Source organism: Geotrypetes seraphini, chromosome 11, assembly GCF_902459505.1.
Source record: "Geotrypetes seraphini chromosome 11, aGeoSer1.1, whole genome shotgun sequence".
NCBI lineage: Eukaryota > Metazoa > Chordata > Amphibia > Gymnophiona > Dermophiidae > Geotrypetes > Geotrypetes seraphini.
In genome coordinates this window covers 138,597,951-138,623,622 of record NC_047094.1, presented here as the reverse complement: position 1 = coordinate 138,623,622, position 25,672 = coordinate 138,597,951, and the positions used below count along the sequence as shown (strand labels likewise).

The 25,672-nt window shown below is 44.7% G+C and overlaps 1 protein-coding gene across 2 annotated transcripts in view; it reads right to left on the bottom strand.

Moving 5' to 3' along the window:
* Window positions 1–23,719, bottom strand: part of LOC117345631 (ubiquinol-cytochrome-c reductase complex assembly factor 1) — a 41,663-nt gene extending 17,944 nt beyond the window's left edge. Inside the window, exons 1-7 of one of the 2 annotated variants that reach the window (XM_033914544.1) lie at window positions 23,534–23,719; window positions 22,341–22,454; window positions 9,395–9,471; window positions 7,101–7,187; window positions 6,155–6,262; window positions 2,672–2,744; window positions 674–731 (exon numbers count right to left, since the gene is read on the bottom strand). In XM_033914544.1, the coding sequence (XP_033770435.1) occupies window positions 674–731; window positions 2,672–2,744; window positions 6,155–6,262; window positions 7,101–7,187; window positions 9,395–9,471; window positions 22,341–22,449 (512 nt within the window). In that variant the 5' untranslated portion in view covers window positions 22,450–22,454; window positions 23,534–23,719. The remainder of the gene's footprint in view (window positions 1–673; window positions 732–2,671; window positions 2,745–6,154; window positions 6,263–7,100; window positions 7,188–9,394; window positions 9,472–22,340; window positions 22,455–23,533) is intronic. The other variant, XM_033914545.1, reaches the window with a different exon arrangement.
* Window positions 23,720–25,672: the final 1,953 nt, after the last annotated feature.

Genomic DNA, 25,672 nt, shown 5'->3' with positions numbered 1-25,672 from the left:
TAACCCTTTTGTGCAGCATTTGACTTAGTCAAGCAGTAAGTGCTGCTTTTGAGATTTAAGACCAGGCAGCAACGTTTAGGTCTCATTTAGGATGCATGCTAATTCCATTTTCTTTTCTTATTGGGGAGTGTGTGACGCAGTGGTTAAACCCCTGCTGCTCCTTGTGACCCTGGGCAAGTCACTTAATCCCCCCATTGCTCCAGGTACATTAGATAGATAGATTGTGAGCCCACCAGGACAGACAGGGAGAAAAGCTCCCTTGGGAGAACGGTATAGAAAACTGAATCAATACTGACAACTTACTTTCTTGAGCTTTCAGTCACTTTGGGGTGCAAATGATATTCAGTGAGTCTCTTTCGTAGACGCTATACATTTTCAACCTTTGTCATGAACTGCCCAGTAGCTCGACACACACACGCCTTTAAGGACTTCTCCTCATATAGGCATCTTGTTATAAAATGAGACCTTTAAAGACTGGGCAAAGCACCCGCAGAACAAGTGTCTACATGTCTAAGTAGTGGAATCCGTGTTAATAAGATGAAAAAGTATGCATCAATTTCTACTGCAAATAATGCATTTAGTCCAAAGCTTGTACATGTAATTCATGGACCTGGATGTATTAGACTAAAGATTTTAGATCTACAGGGGCCAAAGTTTTATTGCTTTGACTTACCAGACGTGAAGCTGAGTCACCAAAAACCAGGAATTCAATGTATCAGGCAAACAGCATCCTAAAGAAAATACCAGCAGCAGAGGTTTTAAGAACACCTCAGAACAGCGCTTCAGAAAGCAAAATAAAAGGTCAATCAACAAATTTAGGGGCCCTGTAAAGAAAGCTTAGCATGTGCTAACAGATATTATTTATTTATTTTATTTTTCTTTCCAGCTTATGATTTATCTTTAATCTTATCTATTGTTTTGCCTTTTGTCTTTGTTTTGTTCTATTTCTATCATTTAAATTTCTCCAGAATTCTACTGTTCAACGGCTCCCCCTTCTGCTTCTATTCCTTTCTCTCCTCTCTTCTACCTTCCAAAGTATTTAGATCAATGCTGTCTTGTTAAAATGTTTATTTTATTTTTATTTTTCCTCTAACTCTACTTTTCACTTCTCTATTACCCTCCAGGTACTTTAGTTAGATTGTGAGCCTTCGGGACAGTAAGGGAATTTTTCAAGTACCTTTCTTATTTCTAATCTTAATGTATATTTTCTGTAAACCGCTTAGAACCTAACGGATGTAGCGGTATATAAGAAATAAATTACATTACATTACATTACATATTAGTGTGCACTGGCACATTAAGTATAAACTGTTTGCTCAGTATTTAGCACAGGGTTGTCCAAAATTGGTCCTTGACAGCCACAATCCAGTTGGGTTTTCAGGATTTGCACAATGAATTTGCACGAGATCTGCACTGTTTCCACTGCATGCAAATAGATCTCATGCATATTCATTGGGGAAATCCTGAGAACCCAACTTGGCAAGGGCCGAGGTTGGACATCCTTGATTTTGCATGTGCTAATGCTGTGGTTCCCAACCCTGTCCTGGAGGACCAAGCCAGTCGGGTTTTCAGGATATCCCTAATGAATATGCATAGAGCAGATTTGCATGCCTGGCACCTCCATTATATGCAGATCTCTCTCATGCATATTCATTAGGGCTATCCTGAGAACCCGACTGGCCTGATGGTCCTCCAGGAGAGGGTTGGGAACCACTGAGCTAATGTCTCTTACTGCATACTAAGTTTCAATCCAAACATAGTATCGTGCAAAGAACTTGAAATTTTCATTATTAACATAAGAATTGCCATACTGGGACAGACCAAAGGTCCATCAAGCCTATTGTCCTGTTTCCAACAGTGGCCAACCCAGGTCCCAAGAACCTGGCAGAAACCCAAAGAGCAGCAACATTCCAGAGCTGAGATTGTGATGTCATAATACCTCATTCCACCAATGCCTAAGAGCCAGCCTCAGCAGTGATGTCACAATGGCTTAACTGTCCTACACTTGGCTCACATAAGAATGTAAGAGCTACCATACTGGGACAGACCAAAGGTCCATCAAGCCCAGTATCCTGTTGCCAATCAAGGTCACAAGTACCTGGCAGAATCCTAAAGAGTAAATAGATTTCATGCTGTTTATCCCAGAAAAAGGCAGATTTTCCCAAATCTACCCTAATAACGGTTAATGGACTTTTCTTTTAGAAACTTGTCCAAACCTTTTAAACCCTGCTAAGCTAACTGCTTTTGCCACATTTTCTGGCAACCAATTCCAGAGTTTAATTACACACATTGAAGAAATATGTTCTCCACTACTTACCGTAGCAGCTTCATTCACAAAAACAAGTATCATTAAATTAGGTACCACTTTGAGAAAGAGACACCACCATTGAAAGAAGAGGGAATGCCACAATAATAAAGATCAAATCATATACATGAGTCCGTATTAACAATTAGAACGCCCCCACCCCCCCTCTCACATCTCTACACACTGCCCTTCTGGACCTCCAGTGATTTCACCCCATAACTTCATTTTCCTAAACACTCCTTCCAATGTTTACCTGCCATGCAATCTTCAAGACACACCCTGCAAAACAGATCGGCTTGTTTAGCCACTACAGCTTAAGCGCAAAGACCAATCAGAACCGAGAGAAGTCATCTAAAAAGAACTCACTGTCAAAAAATTCATCATAGTCGATTCTCTCGACGCAGCAGGTGTACATGCGAAGGGCAGCAATCTTAATCTTCTGTAAAAGATGAGAAAACATTTCACGATGAGACATTCAGTTCCTAATAAATGAAGCTAAAATATCTAATCAAACAATTGACCTGAATCTTAAGGAAAGGGAAGCGAGGGGAAAGAGGGAGGAGGCAGGAGGGAAAAGGAAAAATTATCCTAATCATATTTAGTAAAAGGACGAGTGTATATGGAGATCTTTGTATAATTAGTTGTCAAAGAGTGAAGTTTTCAGTTTTTTCCGGAATAGGGCACGGTTGGCTTCAGTTCTTGCAGTCTCTGTGAGATCATTCCAGATTTTGACTCCAAGGAAGGTGAACATGGATTGGAAGATTCTTCTGTACTTGAGATTTTTTGTCGAGGGACGGTGGATGATGGTGGAAGGTGATGAGGTGGATGATGAGTGGTGTGGCTGAGTCGCCTTAGATAATGCGATGTATAATGCAGGATGTTTTGAATTTTATTCGGGATGGGAAGCCAGTGGAATTGTTTGAGGTAGGTTGAGATGGAGTCATATTGCAGTGTTTTGAATAAGCTGCATTTTGTGGCTAAGGGTGGTGTTGATTCCCAAATAGGCAGAGTTACAGTAATCCAGTTGGGATAGTATCATCATCTAGATAATGAGGGCAAAATGATGCTGAAGTATGGCCTGATGAGTCTTAACGGTTTCATGGTGAAGAGGGTTTTCTTTCGAAGATGGGATACTTGAGGTTCCATGGATAGTGTGGAGTCTAGGATGCAGGATCACACATGCCATAATGTGCTAGCACTCTTTCCTTTGTCAACACTTGGAAGCAGGATTTCCCTCACTAATAGCTACTGCAAGGGAGATTTACCTTTCTAAAAATGTGCAAGTACAATTTCCTTCTTCTAAACATGTGACTAGGACATCCTGGGACTCATCGAAGTTAACAAATGGAAGAGAAATACATAAGATCACCTGGTTGTCAACTCTGATTAAAACTATTTGTCCTCTGATCCAAGGTTTGAAAGCTTTTAGGGCACAGACATGTGGAACAAGCTTATTTTCCAACATGCATGTAACCAAGTGAGAGACATGGGCTTCCCAGTTGCATGTGGACGCATCTGTCGCGAGAGTCATGGTGGGATGGTGAGGTTGGCTGGGCTGATCCAGCACAATGACAGGGGTTCTGGGAATTGTCTTATGGAGTTAACTATGTTGATCCCAATGCTCCTTGAGAGGTCCTAGCAACGGTCTCGTGTAGTGTGGTTAAAGCTGCCCCCAGAGCCTGAGTAAATGATGGGAAGTAATGATGCATGCATGACTGAGTGGCACATGAGATGTATGATTGTGCTTGCCATGTTTCTGTACTCCCATGAAGAGCATGTACTGTGTCCTTGTGAGGGTGGTCTTCAGCTATGTATGCAAATGTGCGTCAATATCGAGCCAGAGACAATTAGCATTTTCACCGTTGGCTAGTTTAGACTTGGATATTCATTAGCAGCTCTGAACACCAAGATCGTGAGGGAACCCATAAATTAAGTGGGTACAATCGAAGTTCAATGCTGCACCTGCACAGCTCACCGGTCAAGGATATGGCTGCTATTTAAGTGGTCCCACTTGCCCAGTTAGCTATGTGGGTAGTTGCTCTGAGTATTACCAGTACCCACATAAGTCCTGGCTCTGCCAGGTCAGAACTGAAGCAGTCAGAGAGGCTAATCAGGAACACTACCCAGCCTTTCACAACACAACAGCCTCTTCTACAGCCCGGTTAAATCAAATATGGCTATTGGGCCCATTGTGTCCACTGTTATAGCAACTCTAAGATGACTTAAAAATCACAGCTGAGATCATTATTTATTGCAATGCACTGGACATCTTGTAACAACGTGTTAGCTTAGGGCACAGGGACTTCCTCTATTCTGTTACTGGGACCGGAGGCAGCTGGGTCGAAGCCTTTAAGCAATCACCTTCCCAGAAATAGTAAAATGAAAGCAAGGAATGGCTCCGGTCCTTGGGACCTGCTCAATGGTACTTTAGTGTGATTTAGCATGGCATGTCTTAGGGTCTTGTTACCAGACTGCACGATTCCAAAGGTTTTTAGTTTTGAAAGCGCTAGAAAATACAAAAAAATAGAGGCAAATACAGTAGCATAAAAACCAGAAATAGGGAAGATTTCTACTTTCTATTTATTTATATACCACTTATATCCTAAGTGGTTTTACATTCAGGTACTTTATCGTATTTCCCCATCTGTCCCGGTGGCCTCAAACTCTATCTAGTGTACCTGGGGCAATGGGGGATCAAGTGACTTGCCCAGGGTCACAGGGAGCAGCGAGGGATTTGAACCCACAACCTCAGGGTGCAGAGGCAGTAGCTCTAACCCCTGCGCCACACATTCATAAGAACATAAGCATTGCCTCTGCCGGGTCAGACCAGGGGTCCATCGTGCCCGGCAGTCCGCTCCCGCGGCGGCCCTCCAGGTCCATGACCTGAAAGTGTTCCCTACTTAACCTAAAATGTCCATACCCTATTCGCTCAATGTCCTGTAAGGTAAACCTCTATCTGTACCCTGTTATCCCCTTCGCTTCCAGGAAGTCATCCAGTCCCTTTTTGAACCCCAGAATTGTACTCTGTCTTATCACCTCTCCGGGAAGCGCGTTCCAGGTGTCAGAAGAACTTCCCTGCATTCGTTATGAATCTGTCTCCTCTCAGTTTTTCTGAATGACCTCTTGTTTTAGTTGTCCCTGCTAGTCTAAAGAATCTGTCCCTCTCCACCTTCTCTATGCCTTTCATGATTTTATAAGTCTCTATCATGTCCCCTATCAGTCTCCGCTTCTCCAGGGTAAAGAGCCCCAGCCTGTCTAACCGTTCGGCATATGAAAGGTTCTCCATACCCTTTATCATCCTCGTTGCCCTCCTCTGGACCCTCTCGAGTATTGCCATGTCCTTCTTGAGGTATGGCGACCAGTATTGGATGCAGTATTCCAGATGTGGGCGCACCATTGCTCGATACAGTGGCAGGATAACTTCCTTCGTTCTGGTAGTGATACCTTTTTTGATAATGCCCAACATTCTGCTCGCTTTTTTTGAGGCCGCTGCACATTGCGCCGCCGGCTTCATTGTGTTATCCACCAATACCCCCAGATCTTTTTCTTGGTTGCCTTCCCCGAGTACCCTCCCTCCCATCGTATAGCTGTACATGGAGTTCCCCTTCCCTATGTGCAAGACCTTACACTCCTTGGTCATTAGCGATACGCTGAAAATCAGGGTGGGAAGGCAGACACAGGAGCTCATTCAGGCCACAAGGTGATGGTAAAGGTGCAGCTGAGAAACCATGTCATGTGGAGACGCAAAATGAAAGATACAGGGGCAAAAATAAAAAGGAACAAACGCCAATTTCTTACATTTCAAGGCCTATCTGAAGGCCATTTAGGTCCGAATATCAAAACACTCACCCATTTGCTATACTTCAGTGGCCCAGTGAATCCCAACGTCTCAATTATTTTCGTGAAAGCACCAACTTCCTCTTCTGCTGGTTGCAAACCGCCTTTTGTTGAGAGACGCTAAAATTGACAAAGAAGTATAAATATGAATGGCTTTGTTCAAATTATCTTTCACTTTTAGAACTACTGGATTTATTTTTAGGACCATCTAGTTACTGATCCCTTATACCCCAATCGGATCACTGAGATCTATTGACCTCACTTAAAGGTATTAATACACGGCGGCACTCTGTCTTCTCTGTTACAGCTCCTCAAACTTGGAACTCAGAGAAGAAAAGAACTTAGATCAATTTAAAAGTCAACTTAAGAGCTTTCTTTTCAAAGACGCTTATGATATTTAGGAGTCCCAGCCTATTTTTGCTTATTTTCTTTTATTTCCCTCCTATTGTTTTTCACCATAATCGTCCTTCTTTCTATTATTATTAAGTGTATTTCATTACCCGGCCTTTCCCTTTGTTTTCATTTTCTGTTTATTCTGTTAGTCGTTAATTTAATATGTTTTGTTCAGTGTCCATCTGTCTTTTATCACCCCTGTATTATCTGTAAATTGAATATTTGTTCATCGCTTAGATTTGAGTAAGCGATTAATCAAATACTGCAGGCTCTCAAGTAGCAGAAGGATGACATCTCATCCTTTTCTGCAGTCAGTGCATGCTAACACAGTTTCACGTTATTTGGCTGCTACCTGGCCATGCACAGTCGCTCCCAGCTTACCTTCACACATGCAAGGTTTTTGCCCCACAGTTCAGGTCAGTTAGTATAACCTGCATTGCATTTGCCATTTCTATATTTGTCCTCATCCGATCTCATCTGAATTTCTATAAGAAAACCCACTAGTCCAACTTTAGACTTTACATCTGAGTGTGGCTTAAAAAATTTGTTGGATGTCTATTTCTACCTTGTTAGTGTTGTAAAGGTTTCGGCATGGCTGTATTGCTGTTTGTGTACGATGCATCGGCCATGGAGAAAGTCCTGTCTGAAGACCCTGTAAACACAGAAATCATTAAGGCATTATTTGAAAGTCAGAAAGCAACTAATAATAATAATAACTTTATTTTTGTATACCACAATACCACAAACCGTTCAGAGTGGTTTACAGAGGAAAAGACTGTACATATACAGCGATGGGATACAGAGAAATATTGTCAAGTACATTAGTAACCAATTTCAATTACAAGAGAGTACCGAGAGGGGATGAAGAACATTGGAATGCAGAGAGAGGAATAGGAAAACAGGAAAAGAAAGAGATATGGTTAGTGCTTCAGTAGTATGGCAAGGAGGGAAGGAGTTATAGAAATTTATCGAAGAGGTATGATTTGAGTGATTTCCTGAAGGATAGGTAGGATGGAGCAAATGAGATGGGGGTGGTCAGGCAATCATTCCATTCGCCAGCTTAGAATGAGAGTTTTGTCAAGGAATCTTTTGTAGACACATCCCTTTGGGAAGGGGTAGGCAAACAGGTAGGCACTGCGTGTGCGGGTAGTGCCTGGAAACACAAAGTGGCACGACAGGTATATCGGGGATGAGCCCGTTAAGGTTTTGAAGCAGAGGCAGGCGAATTTGAAGATGACCCTTGCTTCTATTGGCAACCAGTGAAGTTTTCTGTAGAAAGGGCTAATATGATCTGACTTTTTGAGGCCATAGATGAGGCGGACGGCAGTGTTCTGAATGATTCTCAGACGTTTAATGGTTTTCTTGTAGGATCCCAAATATATGATGTTGCAGTAATCTAGGGTGCTTAAAATTAGGGACTGGACCAGCAGTCGAAAGGAGGGGAAGTCAAAGTAGTGTTTGTTAGTACGGAGTTTCCAGAGGGTGCAAAAGCATTTTTTGACCTGGGCATTGGTATGGTCTTCAAAAGTCAGGCAACAGTCCAGGATGACTCCGAGAATTTTAATGGTGGAATTGATTGGGTAACTTAGCCCGTTTAGTTGCAGGGTGGTATTCATTAGTTTGTGGTTGAGACTTGCGAGGAAAAACTTCGTTTTTTCTGGGTTTAATTTTAGTTTGAACCGCATAGTCCATTGTTCTACCATGGTGAGAACAGATGAGATGAGTTGTTCTGTCTCTTGTGTCAGTGAGGTAATAGGGATGATGATTGCAATGTCATCTGCATATATGTAGGATTTCAAATTTCGGTCAGATAACATGTGTCCCAGTGATGCCATGTAGATATTGAACAGAGAAGGAGATAGGTGGGGGAGCCTTGAGGAACTCCACAACTACATCAAGTTAGACAGATAAATTAAAAAAAAAAAAAAAAAAAATCAGAACATTAGTGAAGAGTGTATCTGTGGCAAGTGTGTCCAGTGGGCTAGATAGTCAAGTCGTGCTTTTGGGTGGCATCTGGTATGTCAATGCAGAGCATTTCTTCAAAAGCCTATGACCTTTTTTTTGACCCGCACAGGACTTTTGACCTGTTACCTTCTCCCTCAGCCCAGCAGATGTTGAGAGAAGATCATAACCCAAGCAGTGAAAATCAGCTATCACGTGAAGAAATTAGGGAGCAGAATATTGGACATTCTATACTGAAAAAAACTATATCTTCTGAATAAAGAGTGCCCAAAAGTACCGCAATTCTTTATCATTTGAATAAGAATGTCCAAGTAACTCTTTATCTTACTGAGAGATTTGAAAACCCTCAGGAAAACAAGATGCTGTCACCTATATGATCATCTCTTTGAAAATGGGAATAAAGTCTCCATAAACAAAACAAAAATGAGGTTTTAATGAATTTTCTTAGAGCAAACAATTTGCAATACAACAGTCCAAACCCAAAGAACAATAAAAAGTTACAAAAGTTCAGACTGAAAAATCGGCCATTCTCAACCTTTTGAATCTGAGACTTTAGTCACCTTTTCCCAGAGACAGTCACATTTATGTGAGATACAGTATATATGCAGTGCTCCAGTATCACCCTGGTTAGTTTTGTGGTGCCTGTGTAAGCTGACCCTGGTCTTTAGAGCATGACCCTGCAATAAGCCAAGCTTTAAATGCCAGCACACGTCACAGGAATCCAGTCACTCACATGGAAAAAACGTTCAGCATAAGGGGACCCTACACATGCTTATCTTCAAATGTAGTGTATATCATTGAGGGCAAAAAACGTTGGAGAGACAGGCTAGATGATAAGACAAGAATTGACTAGTTCCTTGCTGCTGAGACACTCAAATAATATTCAAATATACAAACCACTGGTGTAGTTGTGTGGACATCCATGCAAAAGAGTCTTGGCTGCGAGTCATTTTCAGTCCTGCCAATGCCATTTTCTATAAAAAAAAAAAAAAATAATGAATAAAACTCATTACATCTGATGCTCTAAATGCTAGAGATAATCAAGGTAAAAGCAGAATTAATGTAGCAAAATAAAGAAATGGGATTCCTTATATCTAACACCTGCTTTGCACAAAAACTATTCGGCATAGCAGAAAAATATACAAGATGCATGCTGGATGGAATAAAGATTGCATGTAAAGTTTTTAGTCCATGTTGATATAGTGGCTGGGATTTTTAAATTTTTACCTCTCTTTTCCCCTTTATAACTCTACCTCCCCCTCCCCCACCATTTCCATTCCACTTCCTCAGATGGCTACAGGAACTCTCAAAGGTCCAAGAACTGGAGTGACATCCTCTACGCTACCCATTCGCAGACCAAGGATGCCATTGTCTCTCTCCCAGAGCTAAAAGACGCATTTCCATAGTATGCCTTATTGGATGTGGCTTATAAATATGTATGTGCATTTGTTACTTGCATACTTAATTATGCAAAACATGGTAAAATTATGTTCTCACCTGTTAATTTTCTTTTCTTTAGAAGCAGCAGATGAATCCAGACAAGTGGGGAATAGCTCACATCGACCAGCAGGTGGAGATAGAGAAACTGATTAACCGTTGGCCTTATAGCCCGGTATTCTCTCTGTCCATTCAGTTATGCTCCTTGCCCAAGCCTCCCGAGATAGGAGAATGAGCCTCATAAAAAACTTCTTTCCAGTATCAAATGCAACAATGAAACAGTACTGAATACAACTACCAACAATAACCCAATTGGAAAATAAACAAAGACTGCCCCCGAACACCTATATAGATATTGAAGTTAAAGGGTGGGGCTCTGGATTAATCTGCTGCTTCTAAAGGAAAGAAAATTAACAGGTGAGAACATAATTTTACCTTCCTTAGCAAAGCAGCAGATGAATCCAGACAAGTGGGATGTAGCAAAGCAAAACTCAAATCGGGTGGGAAGCTAATGCCGCCTCCGCAATCACTGAAGCGCCAAAACTAACCCCCTCACGGGCTGCCACATCCAACCGGTAATGCTTTGAAAATGTATTTCCCGACGACCAAGTAGCCGCCCTGCAAATCTCCTCTAAGGAAAGACCCCCGGACTCCGCCCATGACGTAGCTAAAGCCCGAGTCGAATGAGCACGAAGTTGCTCTGGCACTTGCTTCCCTGTCAACAAATAAGCCGAAGCAATCGTCTCCTTGACCCAACGCGCAATGGAAGCTTTCGACGCGGCCATTCCTTTGTTTTTCCCCGCGAACACAACAAAGAGGTGATCCGACCGGCGAAAGTCGTTAGTCACCCCCAAATAATGTAGAATCATCCGTCGCACATCCAGGAGACGTAACAACGAGTACTGTTTCCCCCAATCTTCCTTCCGAAAGGCCGGGAGGAATAAACACTGGTTCATATGAAAGGAAGACATCACTTTCGGCAAGAAGGACGGTACCGTTCGAACCGATACACCAGCATCCGAAATCCGCAAAAAAGGATCCCTACAAGATAGCGCCTGCAATTCAGACACCCGTCTCGCCGAAGCCATAGCCACCAAAAACACTGTTTTCAAAGTGACATCTTTTAGCGTAGCCATGGATAAAGGCTCAAAAGGCACCATTCGCAACCTCTCAAGGACCAGCTTAAGACTCCATGAGGGACACGGTCTCTTCATAGGAGGTCTGATATGGTGAACTCCTTTTAAAAATTGGACTACGTCGGGCTGTGATGCCAGCGACAAACGAGAAATCCGGCCCCTGTAACAAGCAATGGCCGCTACCTGAACCCTCAGAGAATTATAGGCCAACCCTTTAGCTACGCCCTCTTGCAGAAAGGAAAGAATAGCCGATAAAGACGCCCGAAAGGGCGAAATCCCGTGCCTCCCACACCACGAGTCAAACACTTTCCAGACTCTAGCATAGGAGGTAGACGTGGAAAGCTTCTTTGCTTGAAGAAGCGTGGCAATCACCTGCTCAGAATAACCTCTATTCCTTAGCCGTGACCGTTCAATAGCCAGGCCGTAAGACCAAAGTGGGACGGATCTTCTATGGAGATTGGACCCTGAGTTAGTAAGTCCCGAGTCACTTGAAATTTCAAACGATCGCCCGCATATAGTTGCATCAGATCTGCGTACCACGGACGACGCGGCCAATCTGGAGCTACCAGGATCACCTGTCCCTGGAAGAGAGCGATGCGTTGTAACACCCGACTTATCATTGGCCAAGGAGGAAATATGTATAGGAGGGAATTTGGAGGCCAAGGGAGGGTTAACGCGTCTACCCCCTCCGAGTTCGGTTCCTTGCGTCTGCTGAAGAACCGAGGCAGCTTTGCATTGCGAGACGAGGCCATGAGATCTATCTCCGGGAGCCCCCACCTTAGGACTAGCATATTGAACGCCTGAGCGGACAGCTCCCACTCCCCTGGATCGAGACGATTTCTGCTGAGGAAGTCTGCCTGAATATTTTCGTGACCCGCAATGTATGCCGCCGAGAGGAGAGGAACATGCGTCTCTGCCCATTGAAACAGCAGCCTTGCCTCTTCGGCTAACTGAGGACTCCGGGTACCCCCCTGCCGATTGATATACGCCACTGCTGTGACGCTGTCCGAAAAGATCCTGGTTGGACGATCCTGAATCCTGGACTGAAATGCCAGAAGCGCCAGCCTGATAGCCCTCAACTCCAGCATATTGATCGACCACTGGGCCTCTACCGAGGACCAAACCCCCTGGATCGATGCTTGTAGGCACTGAGCCCCCCAGCCCCGAAGACTGGCATCTGTCGTGATCACTACCCAATCCGGCGTCGCCAACGGCATGCCCCGAAAAAGATTGAACTCGTTGAGCCACCACTGCATGCTGGAAGCCGCTCGAGGAGTCCACTGGAGACGTAGATCGTAATCCTGGGACGCCGGGGACCACCGTGAAAGAAGAGACCTTTGCAACGGCCTCATGTGGAACCGAGCCCAGGGTACCACCTCTATAGCCGCCACCATCGAGCCTAGAACCTGTACATAATCCCAAACCCGAGGTCTCGGGGATTCGAGAAGTAGACGAACCTGAGACTGTAACTTCTCTCCCCGCACTCGGGGTAGAAACACCTTTCCCTGACAAGTATCGAACATCACCCCTAAATGCACTAAGGATTGAGACGGGGACAGCGAACTCTTGGGAAAGTTGATGATCCACCCCAAAGACTGAAGGAGAGATATCACGCTCTGAGTCACCGACAAACTTTCCTGCCTTGAAGAGGCGCGGATCAACCAATCGTCTAAGTAAGGGTGAACTCGAATCCCCTCCTTGCGGAGACATGCTGCCACAACCACCATCACCTTTGAAAAAGTGCGAGGAGCTGTCGCCAGACCAAAGGGCATCGCCCGAAATTGATAATGCTGGCCTAGGATCGCAAACCGCAGAAACCTCTGATGCGGGGGCCAAATCGGAATGTGGAGGTACGCCTCCTTGAGATCGAGAGAAGTGAGGAACTCCCCCGGCCTCACTGCCGCAATGACCGACCGAACTGTCTCCATCCGAAAATGACGGATACTGAGAAATTCGTTGACTCGTTTGAGATCCAGCACCGGTCTGAACGACCCCCCTTTCTTTGGCACAATGAAGTAAATGGAATATCTGCCGAGTCCCACTTCTTCCTGTGGCACCGGCACCACCGCCCCCAGATCCAGAAGCACCTGAAGAGTCATTCGTACCGAGTCCCTTTTGGTTACCCCATTGCATGGGGACACCAAGAAAGAATCGGCGACGGGAGAGGCGAACTCTAACTTGTAACCGTCTCGAATAATTTCTAGCACCCACTGATCCGACGTGATATTGGCCCACTCCACTACAAAAGCCGACAGCCTTCCCCCTAAGGGAATAGCGGAGGGAGCCAAGACCCCGTCATTGTGAGGACCGATTTGCTGGGGCACGGGCTGACTGACCTGAAGGAGGTTTTGCTGCACGAAAGGAACCTTTCTGCGGAAACCTAGGCCTTGAAGCAGGGAAGGAACCATACGTGGACCTCAAACCCGGTTTACCTGTCCGATATCGGAAACGCTGTCTCGAGGTGGAGGATTTCAACGGGGGTCTAGGCCTATCTTCCGGCAACCTTTGGGTTTTGGTATCCCCAAAATCCTTGATTAATTTATCCAAATCTTCCCCAAAAAGCAAACGGCCTTTAAAAGGGAGCTTTATGAGCCGGAGCTTAGACGCTGCATCTGCCGCCCAATTACGGAGCCATAAAGACCTACGAGAAACCACCGCCAGAGACATTTGTTTTGAGGAAGCCCGAATAATATCATATAAAGCATCTGCTAAATATGCCAGACCTGATTCCAAATCAGCCAGTTCTACTGGAACCGAACCTCCCGACTCCATTAAATTATCAGTCATTAACTGAGACCACTGCAGACACGCTCGTGCCGCGTATGAACTACAAATTGCAGCCTGCAGAGTGACCGCAGCTACCTCGAAGGACATTTTCAAAGAAGATTCAATCTTCCTGTCCTGAGTATCCTTTAAGGCAACTCCCCCTTCAACCGGTAAGGTAGTCTTTTTGGTAACTGCGGCCACCAGCGCGTCAACCCTGGGTAATTGAAATCTTTCAAGTTCCTTCTGAGCCACCGGGTACAATAGCCGCATGGCCTTTGCTACCCTCAGACTTGCCTCCGGCGTGTCCCACTGCGCCGAGATAAGTTCCTGCATAGCCTCATGCACTGGGAAGGACCTGGGTGGTTTTCGCGTCCCTGTCATAAGGGGATTGGCGGAACCAGCATTAGCAGCATCATCTTGCGAGATGTTTAAGCCTTGCAACGCTTTCGAAATTAAGGAAGAAAGTTCTTCCCTATGAAAAAGACGTAGAGCGGACGGATCATCTACTTCCCTCCCCGGGGGATCTTCCAAGTCCAATACCTCACCCTCTTCAAGGGAGTCCGGAAGAGATAACGGGGAGAATGGAATAATATCACCCTCGTCCGCGGCTGCGAGTCTGCGCTTTTTTGCTACCCGTGAATCTCCGGGAGATACCGCAAGAACCGCAGCCGCACACAAAGGTTTGCTAGCAAAACCCGAAGTGGAAGTAGATGGAACCGGACGCTCAGACATAGGCACCGGTTGAGCAGGCTGAGAGCCCTGTAACAGAAAAGCTCGGTGCATTAACATCACAAACTCTGGCGAAAATGAAGTTGGCCCAAATCCAGCCAACCCAGTCTGATCCGAACAGAGGAGCGGACCCGCGGCTCCTCCCAGCGTCCCTGACGCCCCTGCCTCCGCTGGCTTCCCCTCCTCCGTCCCAGAAGTTTGGTGTTTGGCCGACTCAACCGCAAGGGAAGGGGAAATCCCTTGCGCTTCCCCAACGCGGGACTGAACCACTTCTGCCGCCTGAGAAGCCTCAGCCGGTGTATCTGAACACCCGGCTGAGCACAGACCTAGCAGTGTCCTTCGCTTACCACAGCGAGAACACCGCTTTGCAGCTTCTGCAGCCATTCACTTTCTGCTCGTTCAAACACCCGCCCTTAACTCGCGACCCCGACCCGCCCTCGGTCGACGTCGCAACTCGTGTCGGATGGCCGGAACGCGGAGCGGGGAAACAAAAATTAGCAGAAGTACTCACCCCCAAAACGCGACGTTTACAACGCGAAGTTATGGCTGGCAGTTGTAAATATAGCTGACCAAACAGTAACAGCACAGCACAAACAGGCTCTGTCTCCTTTTTTTTTTTTTTTTTTTATACTGGAAAGAAGACCGCAGAGCCCAATGAATCCCTCAATCCTCCGGAGGGTAGGGTGGAGAAGGGACCTGGGAGGGCCCAGGTGTTCACCTAAAGCCGGCACCGCTCAGCCAGGCACCCCTGTCTAGCAGAAGAGAGCTGGTCTCAACAGCAGACTCAAGTCGCTCAGAAATGCACCCGGCACAGCAAAATCCAGGAGCTACAGGACTAGCTCACCTTCCTGCTGGGAGATAGAGCAAACTGAATGGACAGAGAGAATACCGGGCTATAAGGCCAACGGTTAATCAGTTTCTCTATCTCCACCTGCTGGTCGATGTGAGCTATTCCCCACTTGTCTGGATTCATCTGCTGCTTTGCTAAGGAAACATTAATATACAGATAACAAAAATCACATACATAAGTCACATCCAATGCAGCTAAAAACAAACAATAAAAAAATATTCATCTCACACATAGGTAACAGTTTCTTAACGCCCTTTGACTCATCTGTTCAATAAGCTGAAAATGTTTTCTGTATACAGTCTCTTTCTCTGTAAACTACTTTAAACTATTTTTGGTATTGCGGTATATAAAAATAAAATTATTATTATTCACAAAATAAATGTGTCTTCAATGATTTTTTTAAATAGTGTATCATTCATTGTCCTAATCTATAAGCTGTTCCACAAAACCGGGCCTGAAATAGTAAAATGAATTGTTCTCAAAGCTGTAAACTGCTTAATTATAGGCGGTTAAGAAATTTTAGAAATAAATAAATAAGTGACAGATACCAGCAGTCCTCAGGGGGCTAAATGCACAAAACACGGTTGCTAAGACCATGCGGATCGATGTGGGCTGATTTTTTGGTCGATTCTGGAACAGCGATAGATATTCAAACAAGTTTGCATGCAAATGATTTTAATGGAGGTTCACCCTAATCCCGTCCGATCAGTCGCTGTAAGAGCGACTTCAACACATGCGCAGAACTAGTTTGGGGAAGCCCAAACAGCTGAGCAGCAGGGGAAGCCCCAAAGCAGCCTCCTGCCACTCAGTTGCTGGGGCTTTTTTCTTTAGTGGCACAGATGTTGTGCGTGTATAGAACAGTTACTTACCGTAACAGGTGTTATCCAGGGACAGCAGGCATATATTCTCACAGATGGGTGACATCACCACGGAGCCCTCGGTAGGGACCACTTTAAGAACTTAGAAAGTTCTTGAATCCCTACCATGCATGCGCGAGTGCCTTCCCGCCCGCCGGAGGTGCACGGTCCGTCAATTAAGTTAAGCCAGCTAAGAAGCCAATCCGGGGAGGTGGGAGAGATGTGAGAATATATGCCTGCTGTCCCTGGATAACACCTGTTACGGTAAGTAACTGTGTTATACACGCACAACATCTGTGCCACTAAAGAATAAAGCCCAGGACAAGCAGGCCTATATTCTCACAGATGGGTGACCTCCAAGCTAACAAAATGGGACAGTGGGTAGGTTGGCCATTAAGAAAATAAATTTTGCAAAACAGATTGGCCGAAGTGCCCATCCCGTCTGGAAAAAACATCCAGACAATAGTGAGAAGTGAAGGAATGAACCGAGGACCAGGTGGCAGCCTTGTAGATCTTCTCAATTGAAGTAGACCTGAGGAAAGCAACAGAAGCTGCCATAGCTCGAACTTTATGGGCTGTGACACGACTCTCCAGTGCCAGTCCGGTCTGAGCATAGCAGAACGAAATACAGGCAGCAAGCCAATTAGAAAGTGTTCTCTTAGAAACAGGATGACCCAACTTATTCGGATCAAAAGAGAGAAAAAGTTGAGGCGAGACTCTGTGAGCTCCAGATAGTAAGCCAAAGCCTGCTTACAGTCTAAAGTATGCAAAGCTCGTTCCCCAGGTAGAGAATGAGGCTTTGGAAAAAACACTGGGAGAACAATAGACTGATTAAGATGAAAGTCAGAGACAACTTTAGGAAGAAACTTAGGATGAGTACGGAGAACCACCTTATCATGATGGAAAACAGTAAAAGGTGGATCCGCTACCAGTGCATACAACTCACTGACCCTCCTGGCAGAGGTGAGAGCAATAAGAAAAACTACCTTCCAGGTAAGAAATTTGAGATGAACCGTGTCCATTGGTTCAAACGGAGGCTTCATCAAACTGGACAGAACTACATTAAGATCCCAGACTACAGGTGGAGGCTTGAGAGGTGGTTTCACATTGAAAAGCCCCCTCATGAATCTGGAGATCAGAAGATGAGCAGTAAGAGGTTTACCCTGTACTGGAGCATGATAAGCAGCAATAGCACTGAGATGAACTCTAATGGATGTGGATTTAAGACCAGAATCCGACAGAGAAAGAAGATAATCCAGCACTGATTCCACTGCCAATGAAGTAGGATCATGATGATGAAGTAAACACCAGGAAGAAAACCGAGTCCACTTCTGTTGATAACATTGTAGAGTGGCCGGCTTCCTGGAAGCAACAATAATATCGCGAACAGGTTGAGAGAGAAGTAATTCAGAAGAACTCAAGCCGAGAGAAACCAAGCTGTCAGGTGCAGAGACTGCAGATTGGGATGTAGAAGGGACTGCTGATTCTGTGTGAGTAGAGAAGGAAACACTGGAAGTTGAATGGGTTCCCTGGAACTGAGTTGCAGAAGAAGGGAAAACCAATGTTGCCTGGGCCACCGTGGAGCAATGAGAATCATGGTGGCTGACTCCTGCTTGAGTTTGAATAACGTTCTCAGTATGAGAGGAAGTGGAGGGAAGGCATATAGAAACCGACCCGTCCAATCCAGTAGAAAGGCATCCGCCGCCAGACAAAGAGGGGAGTAGAGTCTGGAGCAAAACTGGGTAACTGATGATTGTGAGGATCTGCAAACAAGTCAACTTGTGGAGTGCCCCATTGAGCAAAGACTGACTGGAGAGTGACAGCATCGAAAGACCAATCGTGAGGTTGAAGGATTCTGCTGAGATTGTCTGCTAGAGAGTTGTTCTCACTTTGAATGTATACCGCTCTGAGGAACAGATTGCGAGCTGTCGCCCAGGCCCAAATCTTTTGAGCCTCCTGACACAATAAGAGGGACCCCGTGCCTCCCTGTTTGTTGATGTAATACATTGCTACATGATTGTCCGTGCAAAGAAGGTGAACCTGAGGAAAAAGGAGATGTTGAAAAGCCTTGCGAGCATAAAACATCACTCTGAATTCTAGAAAATTGATGTGAAACTTTTTCTCGTAAGTCGTCCAAAAACCCTAAGTTTTAAGATTGTTCATATGTGCCCCCCAGGCATAAGGGGAGGCATCTGTGGTAATGATTTTCTGATGAGGTGATAAATGGAAAAGAAGACCTCTGGAGAGATTGGAGGATTTCATCCACCAATGAAGAGACTGCAGAAGAGACGATGGAACTAATATGCGCTTCGAGAGAAAATCCCTTGCCCGAGACCACTGAGACGCTAGAGTCCATTGAGGAGTACGCAGATGAAGTCTGGCCAGAGGTGTGACCTGGACCGTGGAAGCCATATGGCCTAGAAGAACCATCATGTGTCTGGCCGAGATGGTCCGAAGAAGAAACAACTGTTGACAAAGACGTATGAGGGTCTGAAGCCGATCTGGTGGAAGAAAAGCCCTCATCAACAGTGTCCAGAATTGCTTCAATGAATTGAAGACGCTGAGTTGGAATGAGATGAGATTTGGGAAAATTTACATCGAATCCCAGAAGTTGAAGAAAAGAGACAGTTTGAGCTGTCGCCTTTGCCACTCTTTGAGCTGAAATCTCCTTGACAACCAATCGTCCAGATAAGGAAAGACCTGGAGACCGTGCCACCGGAGACAAGCTGCTACCACAATCAGGCATTTTGTGAAGACTCGGTGAGATGAAGCCAACCCGAATGGAAGAACCTTGTACTGATAATGATGATGAGAAATCTGAAACCGAAGATACCTTTGAGAGGCCGGATGCATCAGTATATGTGTGTAGGCCTCCTTGAGATCTAGGGAGCATAGCCAATCGTTGAGATTGAGATGAGGATACAGGAGAGATAATGACAACATCCTGAATTTCTCTCAGGAAATTGTTGAGAGCTCTGAGGTCCAATATAGGTCTGGGTCCTCCCGTCTTCTTGAGAACCAAGAAGTAACGGGAATAAAATCCCTTCCCTTGCTATTCGAGAGGAACTTCTTCAATGGCATTTAATTGAAGAAGGGCTTGAACTTCCTGAAGAAGAATGGAGGACTGTACGGGGTCCAAAACAGACTTTTTTGGAGGACAATCTGGAGGAAGAGTCTTGAAATGAAGATTGTAACCCTGATGAATAATGGTGAGAACCCAATGATCTGTAGTGATGAGTTCCCAACGACTGATGAACCACTGAAGATGACCTCCTATGGGCTGAGGCATCAGATGAGAAATGGAAAGATTGGCTATGCTCCTTAGAAACAGGTCAAAATGGCTGTTGAGACTTTGGCGGAGCAGCTGGTTGTTTTTCCTGCTGCTGACGAGATTGTTGTTCTTGCTGAGGTTGTCTCTGTCTCCGAGGATGAGATGAAACTTGCTGCAGAGGCCTTGAAGCAAATCTACGCTGATATGTAGATTGAGGCCTATAAGGACGAGAAGGTGGAGGCTTTTTCTTATTCTTAAGCAACGTGTCCCATCTGGTCTCATGTGCTGAAAGCTTCTGAGTTGTGGAATCCAAGGACTCTCCAAAAAGCTCATCCCCCAAACAAGGAACATTGGCCAACCGATCCTGATGGTTTACATCTAATTCAGATACACGAAGCCAAGCCAGCCTTCTCATAGCAACAGACATGGCAGTAGCCCTAGAAGTAAGTTCAAATGTGTCATAAACTGATCTTACTAAGAACTTCCTTAATTGCAACAAGGAAGCAATGTGCTGTTGAAAAATGGCAAGCTTTCTGTCAGGTAAATACTTTTGAAAAGTAGACACCTGTTGAATCAAATGCTTTAAACAGAATGAAAAATACGATCAAAAAAGATCAGAAAAATGATCCGCGCGAGCGAGAAGGCAGTTGAAAAAAATACGCACAAGCAAAAGAGCCAACTGACTAGCTCTGCGGAAACTAAATAACTGACGGACCGCGCACCTCCGGCAGGCGGAAAGGCACTCGCGCATGCGCGGTAGGGATTCAAGAACCTTCTAAGTTCTTAAAGTGGTCCGTACCGAGGGCTCCGTGGTGATGTCATCCATCTGTAAGAATATAGGCCTGCTTGTCCTGGGATAATACACATGCACAATATCTGCCCCATTAAAAAAAAAAAACAACAAAAAAAACCAAGCTGACTCCCCCATGACCCCTGGAACCAAAATACAGCCAATCTGAACCTTCCCCCTAACTGATCAATAAAAATTGGCAGGAGGGATGCCCACTCCCTCCTGCAACTGCAACCCTCCTCCCCCCGTGCCAGCCAAAATCAGCAGGAAGGATTCTCACTTCCTCCTGCCATCCCCCCGACCTCCTCTATAACTGTTTGCCAAGTAGACAGCAGAAGGGATGCCCAGTCCCTCCTGCTCACAGACCTGCCACTCTAAAATGGCAAGCCTTCCCCTTCTCAGTGCATCCTGGCATTTTGGAGTGGCAGGCCTATGAGCAGGCAGGAGAAGGGCATATGTGAAACTGTAATACAGAAAGGTACTGAGGACAGATGTTTGAAAAGAGACCAGGAAAATGCAGAAATGCTAAACAAATACTTCAGTTCTGTGTTCATGGAAGAAAATCCTGGAGAAGGACAACTGAACTGATTGACAAAAAAGATATAGCATAGCTAGAAAAGGTTCAAAGAAGAGCAACCAAGATGACAAAGGGGCTGGAACTCCTCTTATATGAGGAAAGACTAAAGAGGTTAGGTTTCTTCAGCTTGGAAAAGAGAGCTGAGTGAAGATATGATTGAAGTCTAGAAAATTCTGAGTGGCGTAGAATGGATACAAGTGAATCAATTTTTTACTCCATCAAAAATTACAAAGACTAGGGGACACTCAATGACGTTACAGAGAAATCAATACTTTTAAAACCAATAAGAGGAAGTATTTTTTTACTCAGAAAATAGTTAAGCTCTGGAATGTGTTGCCAAAGGATGTGGTAAGAGCGGTTAACGTAGTTGGTTTTAAAAAAGGTTTAAACAAGTTCCTTGAGGAAATGTTCATAGTCTGCTATTGAGAAAGACATGGGGGGAAGCCTCTGTTTGCCCTGGATCAGTCGCATGGAATGTTACTACTCTGGGTTTTTGCCAGGTACTAGAGACCTGTATTGGTCACAGTGAAGCCAGGATACTGAGCTAGATGGCCCACTGGTCTGACCCAGTAAGGCTATTCTTATGTTCTTAAGGGAATGGTGTAGATATCACACCATTTACAGAAGAAAATGTTTATAAACAACTTTCAAAACTGAAAGTGTACAAAACCATAGGGCCAGATGCGATACTTCCCAAGATACTAGCAGAGCTCACAAAGGTTCTAGCTGGTCATCTAAATAATGTGGTTAATATATCCTTGAAAAAAGGGGAGGTTCCAGAAGACTGAAGAATTTTTTTTGGAGTGATAATCCTTACAAGTATAGCTTTTCTGAATTTTTCAAGCAGATTAGCCATAATTATTTGGCCTAAGCAAAACTCTGCTATATTTTTGTGTTTGCCACCAATACAATTAGGAATACAATGATCTTGTCCATCTAGTCAAAGCAGTGTTTGCAGCATCCTTTTTTTTACCTGTAATCAACTTATAATCTTGATAGTCTAATGGCTTCAAATGAGACAATTTATATTTGGCTTGCTTAAAAAAAATTTATGTTTTATTAGTGATAGAACCTGATATAGTTCAGATTATATAAACAATGAATATATACTGTGTATTTTTTCCATTTAGCGTGTGATGAGAAAATTAATGCTGGGTTTTACTAAACAGCATTAGAGATTTTTAGCACGGGCCTGCACTAAAAACCTCTTGTCTCACATCACATAAGATGTTATTTGCTATTACTTATTTGTTTCAGGAATATGTTCTGAAAATCTTGATTATGTTTCCTCACTTCTGTTTTTATATACGAGTGTACTATTTGCATGCTATTGTTGCTTTGGAAGCATCTTCATTTAAAAAAAAGGTAATCATGTCTGTGATGGGTATATTGAGTTGTGGGTGACGGTAAAACAGCAGCACAGATTATACCTTTAATTTGCTGCATGACATGAAGATTTCTCATGAATGTATATCCACAAGTTGGTACAAGGCCACTTTTGCCACTGAGGAGCCTCTTCAACACTGCCTGGCACAGCATGGTCTCTGCAGCAAGAAATGGAAAGAATCAGACATGCAGGGAATGGAAAGATATTAAATTCAAGGACACATCAACAGAAGGGTGGAAGCACCAAGCAATGACAACCTGAAAAGAAAAAGGACAAAGAGCAGCCCTTGCTAGGGCTAGGAAGAGGGGATGATATGAACACAGAGGTTTGGACAAGTTCCTGGAGAAAAAGTTCATAGTCTGCTATTGAGATAATCATCGAGGAAGCTGATGTCTTGCCCTGGATCAGTAGCACAGAAACTTGATACTCTTTGGGGATTCTGCATGGAATGTTGCTACTACTACTATTATTTCTATAGCGCTACCAAACATATGCAGCGTTGTAGTAACAAAGAAAACGGTCCCTGCTTGAAAGAGCTTAGAATCTAAACAGAGACGACAGACAAACAGGGTGTAATTGATACAGTTAAGGGGAACGGTTAATCTGCTGGCTGGGATGGTGGGCAGAGGTGTAGGGTTAAGGATTGAAGGCTATATAAAAAAGGTGGGTTTTCGGTCTGCTTTATAAAGAAGAGAAGGGACTTGGTGGACAAACTCAGGTAATTTATTCCAGACATAGGGGGCAGCTAGATGAAAGGAACAAAGTCTGGAACTGGCAGCGGAGGAGAAGGGTACATAAGAACATAAGAATTGCCATGCTGGGACAGACTGAAGGTCCATCAAGCCTAGTGTCCTGTTTCCAAAACCCAAAGAGTAGCAACATTCCAGAGCTGAGATTGTGATGTCATAATGCTTCATTCCACCAATAAGAGCCAACCTCATTAGTGATGTCACAATGGCATGATTGTCCTATACTTGGCTCACATAAGAGCTGCCATACTGGGACATCAGGCCCAGTCTCCTGTTTCCAACAGTGGCCAACCCAGGTCAGAAGAACCTGGCAGAAACCCAAAGAGCAGCAACATTCCAGAGCCGAGACTGTGATGTCATAAAGCCTCATCCCACCAATGCCCACGAGCCAGTCTCATCAGTGATGTCACAATGGCTCAATTGGCTCACATACGATTCATTATTTCTACAGTGCTACCAGACGCTGAACAGTCAGGAAGGAGCTTACAGTTAGGGAAACTCGAGTCCTTGAATGCAGGCATAAAGGAAGGAAGTCTGGAATGGGGAGTTAGTGGGTTAGTCTTCTGAGGAAAGAAGGGGCCGCCATCTCTCCCTCGCCCCTCCGACACACCTTCTCTCGGTCAGACGCGCTCCGCCTTGCCGGAAACAGGACCTTGCGTCAGAGGAGGGCGGGATTGAAGCGCTTCCGCCTTCTCTTCCCGTCATTCAGCTCGGCGCAGCCGCACTTGCTCTCTGCCCCGGCCGCTCGCCCGATCTACTGGCGCAGTGCGCATGCGTGGTGGTTGCTGCTGCTGCGGCTGCACGTGCCGGCAGATGAGGCGCGAGCGCTGCTTGGCATTCTCGAGGCACATGCAGCGCTGTACATCAAAACACAGAAGACACTGTCCCTGCTTAAGAGAGCTTACAATTTAGTCAAGGCAGACAAACTGGACAAGAAGGTGCTCAGGTTGGGGAATTAGAGGGAATGATAAAAAACAGATATTAGATTGTAAGCTCTTTTGAGCAGGGACTGTCTCCTCTAGATTTTGATGTACAGTGCTGCATATAGAAATGAGAAGTAGAAGTAGTAGTTATAGGTAGAGCTTGAAATTATGCTGCTGTTGAATATGACTTAAGCCAACCAGTGGTGTAGCAAAGGTGCATGGCACTCACTCGCAGGACCCAGAAGTGATGTCAGAGCTGACACCCACAAGGGCAGCAAGTTCATGATACTGCTCATGCTGGGAAAATTAAAGAGGTACAAGGGAAGGGGTGCATGCATGTGGCAGGGGGGGTCAGGAAGGAGCGGGATGGAGAGGAGGATGGGTGCCGCCCCCCCCCCCCTTACTAAGCCACTGAAGCCAACAGATCCAGCATCTCACCTTCTATGTCCCCCTTGTCTCCCTGATCTTCCCTTTCACATCTCAAACATGTCCCTAGTCACCCCAGTATGTGTTATACTGGAGATAGTCACATATAATTTCCCCTTCCAGGCAGCTGAAATAGTAGTATAGTGGCAAAGTGCTTTATGTAAAATGAAAATATAATGAAGCGTAAGTAGGAGGGAGAAAGAACTTCTGCAGTACCTTAAGCATGCCCAAATAACAATTTGAACTCAATGAAGTCTGACTATAATTGGAAAGCTGCATATAAGCATACCAATCTTGACTGGAAACTCCCAGATGTTGGAGCAAGGCCTCAAAGTGCTGCAACCCACCATCAGCTACATATGATAAACCAGAACTTGCCCAACGAAAGGAAGTTGCCTGGTGGAGACCTGGGTTAAAATTTAAATTGGCTGTAATGGACAACTTATCTAAAACAGTGGCATCCCTCTGCAACAACCCCAACAAATATTTCCAAGTTAATCTCATTGTAATCAATAGAATGTTATTTTTATGTATTGGTGGTATAAATTTCCAAGAGGCTTGTAAAAGGTAATGAGAGTGAATAGGATGAAACAGTGCCTTTTCAAACTGCCAAGGTGTAAAATCATCGGTGCCCATAGTCCAATCCTTCAAATGTCTAAGAAGGCAAGCTACATTCTAATGTTGCATATTAGTTGAGTTTTAAATGAATCGATTGTTTGTATGAAAGTGAAATAGAATGTATTTAAAACTCATTTGAAGGAGAGCTACTTTAGCACTGTGGTCTGTAGCCAGCTTTTTGTACTGTACAGCTACTCACTTACATTATTACCCTGGAATAAGAGAGGATGGTTTCAGAAGTGGTAATATAATGCTGGTCAGAGTTTGGCCTTCCATCTTAATGACAGCACTATTCCTCTCTAACTTTGAGAAGTTTTCATTTCTCTGTATTTGCAGGGGTTATTATCTGCCCCTTGAGAGCCTTGGGTAAAGTCCACATTTTCCAGATAACCATTACATTGGGAGACAGGTATGTGTGGCTAATTTATATTGTAGTTGGCTACAATATAAGTGTTAAGCTGGCTGGGTAAACATAAAAGTCTGCCATTTAAAACAACGCCTTCCCATTCATGTTTGACTGCACGTCTGTGCCATGCCCCCTCTGCCAAGAGTGTGTCATTTCCTCTGTAAAATGTGCCTGTTTATACAGCAGCCATGTGAGAGAGACAGTAACCCTCATGGCTTATTTGACTCTAACTTTAAAACCTCAGAGTGTTCTA